The sequence below is a fragment of the Ooceraea biroi genome, chromosome 10 (assembly GCF_003672135.1).
Source record: "Ooceraea biroi isolate clonal line C1 chromosome 10, Obir_v5.4, whole genome shotgun sequence".
Taxonomy (NCBI): domain Eukaryota; kingdom Metazoa; phylum Arthropoda; class Insecta; order Hymenoptera; family Formicidae; genus Ooceraea; species Ooceraea biroi.
The window spans coordinates 5,468,580-5,479,197 of NC_039515.1; the positions used below are offsets into that span (position 1 = coordinate 5,468,580).

The following is a 10,618-nucleotide window of genomic DNA, read 5'->3' on the forward strand; positions in this document are numbered from 1 at the left end:
TACGTATCTAAATTATCCAAAATATAAAAATTATATTTCATGTCAAAATTTTTAATATTTCATCAAATTTTGAAAGGGATTGGAAGATTATCTAAAATAAAGTGGAAATATATAAAATAAAATACACAATGTTTGAAAGTAAAAAATGTTTCATTATATTCTGTTAATTAATAATTAAATTGGACGCAGATGTGTTAATCAATAATTTTTTATTTTATTCCCTTAATTTGCTATTGTCAAGCTTTATTTTAAACATATAACATGTCTTCGATAAATAATAATATATAATTATAAAAGAATTTTATATATATATTATTTCACTCTGAAGCAATTACTCAGTTCTAATATTCTACTATCTAATCTAGTCAATAGACAAGACAGATAGATGTGATCACAATTTATCATCGTAAATTGTAAAAACTAAATTATGATAATGGATATAAACATCATAATTCTTTGGAAATTTATAATAATATATATATATTCGGTATTGTGATATTTTTTAAAAATGAACTGCAAAAATGTATGTAAAATTCGTCTCGATAATATACACTATAACACCGAAATATTGAATTGAAATATCCAAAATCATAATAGACATCAATTATTTCATAGAAATAATATTATTTATAAAATCACACATTTATATATTGATCTACTGCGCATTTTCTAGATAAAAATCGAGATTTTATATATCCTCCTATTACAATATAACAAGCGAGACACAATACAATATTCCCTAATCACAATTATCCTAGCGTTGAATAAATATATAACGATAACTTTTTATCCTTTATAAACAAAATAACAGACTTATTTTTCTTACTTAGTTTGCTTTATTTGATTAGTTTTTTTAGATTTGGTTTCGATCCTGTGTTCCAGTTTGTGAATCAATTCGTCCAATTCATCCTGAAAACAATCGTATTTTATTTTAGTTTGCTGCACACACACATCAATATATGATTAACAGTTATTTAAACAGAATAAAACGTTATACTTACTTCGTCGTACGTATACATCAGAGTGCAATGCTTTAAGACCTGCTTCTTTTGGTTGAGTAATTGCAACGCGTGCGGCAAACAATAAACACTATCGTCTTGTGAATTATTTACCAGCGAAACGAATAAATTCGCTCTGCACGTTTCGCACTCGTAATCGCTGTCATCCTCCTTCACTTTTTTACCTTTCTTCCCTTTTCCGCTGTCTGGTAAAGGCAACCTTTCTCTATTGGTGAGTCCCAGGTTTTCCAGCTGCTTGCGATAATCCAGTTCCTTCTCACGAATCTTTATCACGCTCGGCAATATCTAGAGATGCAATACTGTTAAACTCGGTGCTCAAAATTATTTCTTCTATTAATTTTCATATTTTTAAATTTATCACGTATGTATAAATTCGAACATAAATCTCATCCTACCTGTTTTAATATATCCAAATGTGATCTCGTATCGTTAATAATGTTAAACAGTAATCTCTCAAGCGAGAAGATAGAGGGTTCGCAACTGTCCTGTATGTCCTGAAGACACATATCATCATATATCAGTATTACGAAGGAGGATCATCAAGTCTAATCTCAAAAATTCAAGATTTATTGTAATTCGACGCACGTACTTTAAATACTTGTTCGGCGGCTTCTAGCCAGGATGGTTGCGCAAAATACACGCTTTCGGACACCACGTAACCGGTGCATATACTCGACGTGAACGCTTTTGGAAATACGATTATAAACTGTCCCGGCTCCTGCACGGTTTGGCATAAGGGCACGCCGTTGTTCACTAGTAATTCCGGCGGCACCATGGCAGTGTCAGACGGTAGCCATATAGTCTTGTTTTTACAATATCGCGGCACCATCTTGGAAAGCGCTTGCCGGAAATTGTTGTTGTGCTCGTCAGGTATGCCGTACCAGATCTTCTTCGCGCCCGTGTGTAGATACTCGATCCACGATAGACCATGTGGATCGCGATACCAGCAGCAAGCGCTAAATAACATGCCCACGTGCAGCGTTGGTACAGTTACGCCTGGAAGGAGCAAGAGCTATGCATTATGCATTTCTTCATTAAACACTTTCATTAAAAAAGAAGAGCTATATAATTAAAAAGATATTACATATTATATTGTACATATAATAAATAATTTTTGAACAACTATCTTGGTAGGTTTAATTTTCTTTCAAGTTACGTACCCATTAATGGACCTAAAGCTCTCAATACGGATCCAGCATTGTTAGTGAGCACTTTGAGATTCCAAGGGTGTCTGGCAAACGGACTGTTCTTGGCAACGGAGAAACCAAATCCACGACCGCTAGAATCGATGCTCGCCGCGTGTACACAGACGTGACGTTTCTTTTCGGCGACGTGTTTCCAGAAAGCGCCCTCCACTTCGCCGGCGGAGGCACCTTCGGCTTCGTTTCCTCGTTGATTTTCGCCGAACCACATGCGTTGCGTATTACGGGCGATCCGATAGAAAGCGTTCAACGGCATATTTCTTCCCTGTAATAATTATTATATAAAATTAATATTTATTCATTTAATAATTGCTAATAGTAAATTAATATTTCCTGTCATACCTTCACGATGCACTCTTCAATCTCATCGGAACTGTCGTCTTCTTCTTCCTCATCATCGTTAATCGGTGCCTCTTGCCTTTGCAAGACTTTGCTTTCCTTCTTCATCCATTCAGCTTCAACTTCATCAAACAACTTTCCACGTTCCTCTGTACAAATTATTTTAATAATAGCACACCTTCTCTTTAATTTATAAAATGTTTATAAAATTCAATGAAAGTTATACCTGGAGATAATGTATCATATGGTAATAAATATTTGCAGTAAATATCATCTAATTTAGTAACGCGATCCTGTGCAGATTTAGGTATCTTCATACCGTCCGCCACCTTCTGCCATTTCTTCTTCTCGATTACCTCTTTTAACCCGCCCAAACTTTGAACCGTTTGATACAGGTGAGGTAAGTCAATCTCCATCCCACCAATCTGAAAGAATTGGATGGTAAGTAATATGATGACTTCTCGAGATTCATATGACATGTAGCAAAGAGAAAGAATAATTTTACCAGCGGTGGTTGCGTCAAAGTAATACTTTGAGTAGCCAAATATTTTTTAATGGCCATCATCTCCTTCACATTAGGGCCCCACCTATGAAGCATGCGATGCACGTATTGATTGTAGGCAGTGAATCTCATGTCGTCAGACACCTTGCATTCTGGCTAAAACATTCGAAAATATGCCAATGTAATTCACGTAATTATACAATTAATTTGTACACGCATTTATTTATTGATTTAATGATATTTATGCCTACCTTGAAATTTGGCGGTGGCACGACTCTGCATATCCCAAATTTCTCGGCAATCGGCCTTATCTTGTCGATGTATTCCAAAGGATCCTGGAAATCTTTCTCCGTCGGATGGAACGTGGGCGCCTCGACCACGCGAACTTCATCGTTTTTCGCGCTTGGAAACGTCACGCTGCTATTCGCAGAGCACAACTCCGCTCCTTTCTGCTTGGACTTCACTTGCGCCCTAGAAAATTTGTGTTAAGACAGAGTTGGCGGAATTCATTATTCAAAATAAAATATAATCACCTTTTGCCACTTTTTGTCGAATCTATAGAAGTTTTCCTTTCCCTGGACGACTTCGGAGACTTGCTGAGCTTCTCCAAGTTGTTCGCGCTCGCGCTAACAGTTTGACGATTCAGATTTATCACCGGGACGTCGTTCTTCACCGGCGACGTCGGTGCCGGCTGCGTATTCTCCGCGCTCGATATACTCGCCACCGTGGTCGACACAGTCGTGGTCGTCGAGGTCGATGGTACTTGCTGTTCCACCGTGATCGCCGTGGGATTCGGAGGAGTGCGCGTCGTCGGCTGCACCGTGCCGATCGGTGGACAACGTGCCACGGACAGCGGCGGTTTGGTGACCAGCTTAGCTCGGAGAAGCACTCTCTGATTGGGTCCGGTCGGTCCCTCCGTACCGAGCTTAACGGCTACGCCCTGTATCAGCTGTTGGCCTTGCACCAGATTCGGACCGCTCCTCGTGACTGCCTGCAGCGGAATGTAAAACAGCTGCCCGTCATTGTCGTCGTCGTTCTCGTTGCTCGTCTCGGTCTGTGTGGATATCTCGGTGCTCTTCTGTTGACCCGCGTCGCTTTCCTGTTCCTGCGTGGTCTCGTCAAGATTCACCTGCACCGCTATGGAGGCACTGCAGTTCACGTTACTCCAGCTCGTTGTGAGCTTATCGAGCGGCAGCACTTGAACGCTGGTCAGGCTCGCGAAATTCTTGGGCAGCTCAAACTTGTTCATGCTTAAACTCGCGTTTGCGACGCTCGTCGGGCCTTGCGTTTCCTGTTCCTTCTCCGCGAGCGCGTCGCCATCGCTTGACGGCTTCTCCTTGCAGTCCGATGCCTCGGATTCGTCCTTGGAGTCCAGCTTGTTGGCTTCGACGGATACTGTAGTCGGAGTACCCGTCATCGTGGTCGATTTTGCAGTTTCCTTGACTTTCCTCCTGAACGGCGTACTAATGGGGATCTCGGTGTCGCTCTCAAACGCGTAGACGCTGCTCTCATTCTCCGGCGAAAACGCGTTCGCATTCGGGGTCACAGTCTTACGTTCCTTGACCTTAGGCAGGAAGGGCTTCCGCGGTTGGAAGATTTTCTTCTCCGTTGGCGATTTCTTTTCTATCGAACCGTCCACTGAATTCTGATCCGACTTGGACACGGTATCGCTCGTGTCCTCGACAGGAGGGATATCCTTGCTCGTTTTCTCGCCCTTGCTCTTGACAACCTCCTTCGCTTCGGCGTTGTTCTTGGTTTTATTGGCAGCTGCATTCTGCAATTTCACGTCAACGTTATATGCGTTATCAGACACCATGACCGGTATCGCATTTCTACTATGCATCCCCGCGCGATCCTTCACGTTCGCTTTGTCCGTTAATTTGGAGAGGGTGACGTTGACGGGACGTACCAAGTGCTGAATCTTCGTCGAAATAGACAGATGCGAGACGTCCGCCTTCAGTTTCTCGGCAGGATCGTACCTGAAGGTCGCAACATTCTCCATCTCCAGTTTGCTCTCTTCCTTGGCAAGCGAGCTTTCGTTCAGCCACTTCTTTATTCGCTCGGTCGACATGTTCTCCCGTTCTTTCCTCGTGTGCACGGCCGACAACGATGACATGTCTATGAGATTGGCAGAAACCTCGTTCTCGTGATTGCACTTCTTATCGATTTGTTCCGCGGATGGTATCAATGAGCTTTGCGTCATAATCGACAGATCCAGCACTGATTTCTGGTCTTGCATACTGCACTCGTCGTTCAACAAATTTGTAACCGGGGAACTGGCTTCGGCCGCTTCTTCTTTATTTTCTCGACTCGTGCCTTGATCCGCTGCTCGCGACACGTGTAACGTTTTAAGCAGATTCAATTTCTCGTCAGCCTCCGTGACTAGCAAGTTAGCGTTGGCATGCGTCTGAAACGAATTCAGCACCTTCGATATCGCTTTCTTAGTAAAACCACGAAAAGATTCTTCGTCGTCCGACACCTTCAAGGAAGGCTCCATCTTTGTGGTCTGTACTGCGCTGTGAACTGCTTCGCTGTTTTTCGTGTTATTAACGTTATCGGACACGTTCGTGTTCTCTTCCTCCTCCTCCTCGCCATTCTCCTTCTTCTTCTTGATTTTATTCAGCAGCATACCCAAGGTCTCCTCTTCGGACTCCGCATTTTCCTTTCGGTCACTTTTCAAACTCTTCTGCTTCGATCCACCCGTCTTTTCCGAGGATGGAGGAGGAGGTTTAGATACGTTTTGATCGCGTTTACGTTTTATCACAAATTTCTCCCTAACGGATTTCATGTTGCTTTGAACCTGAGTCTTCGACTTATTATTTGCGTTACTTTGTAACTGTTCCGTCTGCGGGGTCACATTTTTCGAAGACGATCTCAAGCTCCTGCTGATCGGCTTGTCAACTTTCCCGATACTCTGTCTGGTGATGGGTCTCGTATTGCTCGTTTCTACCGAGCTCTCGGATACGTCGTCGCTCTCCTCTTCGCAGTATTTCTGTACTCGCATCAGACGTTTGCTCTTCAGAATCAACTTGTTGTTCTTGCTTTTGTTGTCTAGCCGCTTGTTATTGTTACCACTAAAGCTACCCACTTTGGAGTCCTTTGTTTTACTGACGGTTCTCGTGGTTGTCTGCTTCACTTTGGCTTTAAGCTCGTTCTCGGTTTGCGCTATTCTACGAGCATTCGGCAATTCGGGAAAGCTCTCGACCGAGCCATTGTCGTCGTTCTCCAGATCCGGGCTCACCAATTTTCTCCCAAGAATCTCCATGTACACGGCGGCCGCTTCCTTCGTCTTTCTGGTGGGCCTTCTGGTGAGGTTCTGCGAAGAGATCGTGCCGCTGTGCGATCTCGTGACTCTCCTCATCTCCGACTTGCTTCGGGTACATATCTTTTTTTGTATACCCTTTTGTATGTTGCGCTTGATCTGCGTCGTCGACTTCCCCGCGGGTAACTCTTCCTCCTCATCGTCTTCCTCTTCGGACATATCTGTATTCGACGTTTCGCTATTTTTCGGTTTCAGGTTGACTTTCTTCTTTGGTTTGGGTGGCGGGACTTTCGCCTTCGACAGGGGCTTATTAGTTTTATTTTCCAGCGATACGCCGCTTCTCAAGCCGTGTCTCTTTGTTTCGATTCTAGGCAAAAATTTCCTCGGTGCTAATTGAATACTTGCTTTCAGCATAGCTCGCTCTGTGCACGACCTCGTTCTCATGACACAGGTGGTTTTGAATTTATTTTTGATTCTTTGTTTAGCAAGACGTTGCTCCTGATATTTCTTTTTTAGTGCTTGAACCGTAGACGCGGTTGTCTTAAGTTTAGTAATGGTTTTGTGTATCGTACTAGGCATTTTTTTCTTCTGATTATCTGAAACGACTGGTTTTACTTTTGTCACATTTTTCTGGCATGTGTCTTGTTTCTGTGTTTCTGTGTTAGTGCTAGTAGCAGATGGTATCTTCTCTGTAGAAATGCGAGCAGGCTTAGGTTCCTGTTTCTCCTTTTTGTTGCCAACATTAAAGAAATTTAAACTGGGTGGCAAAATGGATGTTCCTAAAGGTGAAAACAGTTTTTCGTATAAAAAACATGTTTTGCTTGCAATGAGGTAAAAATCAAAACGAATTTTTTGACTGAACCAACATATATGTAACTTGACAGTACATCTGATATTTCTTAAAATATATTTCAAAAATTTAATAATACTTATTTTAGCAAGGACTAGAATTGTACAGAAATAAAAAAATAAAACATATTGATCTCTGTAATTCTAAAGTTAGATATATCACCAATGTTACAACAAATACTTTTAATGGAAATACTTTGTCATTAAACCGTTTTATCTATTTTAAAATGAATTCTTTTAACCTCTAAAGCATAAAAATGTTAGAAAATCTTCTGTATTTGGACGCTTGTGAGTTATCAATTCTGTGACTGTAGCGGGCTTAGTTTTCTCTTTATCCTTAACAGGTGTGGGCGACGTATTAAACACTGTGCTTGCACCTTGTGCAAACTTTCTTTGTGCATGAACTTTAGTCCTGGAACGAACAATTGCATACTTAATATTATACCGACTTCAAGTTTAATTATTATACAGATAATAAATGTAGGCATAATGTCATTACTGGTTCATAAGTATATTTTTAACGTGATTTATCTCATGTAAGGAGAAGCGATTGTCATGACAGGTGCATCGACACAGAGAATTATTTGAAATTCAATACTAAAAAAATTACCTTTTGGGGGATTCAGAGAGTGGTTCCATGAGATCCACCAAATCTCCTTCCTTCTTCTTTCTCTTGTCGTTGCGATTTAAAACCATTTTACGACGGTGTGCGGAATTGTAGAGTTTGCGACGAGCCACGATGTTAGACGATTAGTAATAAATTGTCATCTCAATAATATCGCAAAACGTTTCGAACGTACCACACTGAACTGGCGACAAAGTACTTCGCGTTTTCGGCAAAATTAAACGAGCCGATAGTAGAAACGATCGCTAGAAATCGACGAAACACGAGCGTACGTGCAGCATCGCTGATGCTTTAATGGCCAGATTCCCATGAAAAAAGCATGCTGACCGACTTGCTCCAAGTTAAACTTCTCGCGTATGTGTCTCCAGCTGATCGTGCACACCGCAAGCATTAGAAAAACTTATGTAAATTACATGTCCCACATTTTGAAAATCATACACTAACTTGTCACTTTCGTACAACAGTTGTTTATTGTGCCAAGTAAAATTAAATACTGTGATATTAATATACATAGACACGTAATGCGAGGGTGTAATATTGATTCAGTCGACACGCTAGTTGCATTATGGCGGCTGAGATATCGTAATAGAGACCCTTGAATCGTTCAAGGGTTTCTACTTACGCTCTTGAATGCCTCTCGGTCTTTTGACTGCAGTCCAGTTTGACTGATTTCAAATTCATTAGAACACTTCTATCCTTTTCCCTCTTTCAAATAAAAAGAAGGATAGAAAATATTTTATAGCATTTATCGCAATGTTAACTGGACACTTAACATGGTGGCCGACCAATTAGGAAGAGGAAACAAGTTTTAGTCTCTATATTTTAAGGGGAAGCTGGAGTTGCTAGTGAACTATTTTTTCACTATAGCGATGGTAATTGCAGTTTCGAAAATTCTCTTTATTGCTTGTGCAGAATAAAAAATCCTTTTCCACAAATGAAGTATAGATAGAAAGAAAGCCCGCTCTACAGGACTTTATATTCAAAATGGAAAAAAGTTAAAAACTTGCATTTGTCTTTTCTAACTTTTTTCCATTTTGAATATAAAGTCCTGTAGAGCGGACTTTCTTTCTATCTATACTTCATTTATGGAAAAGGATTTTTTATTCTGCACAAACAATAAAGAGAATTTTCGAAACTGCAATTACCATCGCTAGAGTGAAAAAATAGCTCACTAGCAACTCCAGCTTCCCCTTAAGGTGATCCTGGAGTTGCTAGTGAACTATTTTTTCACTATAGCGATGGTAATTGCAGTTTCGAAAATTCTCTTTATTACTTGTGCAGAATAAAAAATCCTTTTCCACAAATGAAGTATAGATAGAAAGAAAGCCCGCTCTACAGGACTTTATATTCAAAATGGAAAAAAGTTAAAAACTTGCATTTGTCTTTTCTAACTTTTTTCCATTTTGAATATAAAGTCCTGTAGAGCGGACTTTCTTTCTATCTATACTTCATTTATGGAAAAGGATTTTTTATTCTGCACAAACAATAAAGAGAATTTTCGAAACTGCAATTACCATCGCTAGAGTGAAAAAATAGCTCACTAGCAACTCCAGCTTCCCCTTAAGGTGATCCTGGAGTTGCTAGTGAACTATTTTTTCACTCTAGCGATGGTAATTGCAGCTTCGAAAATTCTCTTTATTGCTTGTGCAGAATAAAAAATCCTTTTCCACAAATGAAGTATAGATAGAAAGAAAGTCCGCTCTACAGGACTTTATATTCAAAATGGAAAAAAGTTAAAAACTTGCATTTGTCTTTTCTAACTTTTTTCCATTTTGAATATAAAGTCCTGTAGAGCGGACTTTCTTTCTATCTATACTTCATTTGTGGAAAAGGATTTTTTATTCTGCACAAGCCATGGATGTAAGAATTACTGGATGGAGTGTAAAGTACTGTTGTAGACGAGGGGAATGAATCCTGAAGAGTGAGGGGAAATCGCTATTGTGGCCATTTGGTTGTTCATATATATATATATATATATATATATATATATATATATATATACAGGGTGTCCCAGACCTACCGTATCACCGGTTAATGGTAGATTCCTGAGGTGATTCTGAGACGAATGTTCCTCTTGCAAAATGTCGAGGGTAGCGTAGTTTCGGCGCTACGAAGGGTTGTAGTTATCCTATCCTTGTGTAGAATTTTCCCGCGTTCAATGACGGTGGGTCGAAGGGTCCCGCGCATCGCGCACACTTCAATTTGATCTTAATTTTTCGCGGCTGTTCAAATTGAAGTGTGCGCGATGCGCGGGACCCTTCGACCCACCGTCATTGAACGCGGGAAAATTCTACACAAGGATAGGATAACTACAACCCTTCGTAGCGCCGAAACTACGTCATCCTCGACATTTTGCAAGAGGAACATTCGTCTCAGAATCACCTCAGGAATCTACCATTAACCGGTGATACGGTAGGTCTGGGACACCTTGTATAGCACATAATACATCTATTTTCACGTCCTATCGTGATTTAAGACATCGCGTGGAGAATTCTAAATTGTAGTAGTGAAAAGTAAACCTACAACATGCCGGATTGCGTACAAATATACAAATATACCGTGATATTAAGCCCGGTGTCCACGATGCTAGAAATCGGTTCGAGATCTCGGTCCGAGAAATATGTAGCCAATCAACTTGCACTTTTACGAAAAAGCCGCAAGTTGATTGGCTACATATTTCTCGGACCGATTTCTAGCATCGTGGACACCGGGCTTTAGAGTCCTAAATATTAGAGAGGCGCGAATGGGCACCCTCTTTCTGATTGGTCGGCCGCCATGTTGAGGCACAATGCCCCGCGTTGTTGATAATCGCGATGTGCA

General features: G+C 40.8%; 1 protein-coding gene across 1 annotated transcript; it reads right to left on the minus strand.

Annotated features, from left to right (window-relative positions):
- Positions 1-190: 190 nt before the first annotated feature.
- Positions 191-8,460, minus strand: LOC105277269 (protein Jumonji). The gene is made up of 12 exons (XM_011335515.3): positions 7,784-8,460; positions 7,416-7,585; positions 3,596-7,103; positions 3,314-3,533; positions 3,066-3,218; positions 2,787-2,985; positions 2,564-2,709; positions 2,180-2,486; positions 1,609-2,015; positions 1,415-1,513; positions 1,002-1,304; positions 191-909 (listed from the first exon to the last, which is right to left on the minus strand). The coding sequence occupies exons 1-12, from the start codon at positions 7,867-7,869 to the stop codon at positions 823-825; spliced, it is 5,685 nt and encodes a 1,894-aa protein (XP_011333817.2). The 5' UTR covers positions 7,870-8,460; the 3' UTR covers positions 191-822.
- Between the last annotated feature and the right edge of the window lie 2,158 nt (positions 8,461-10,618).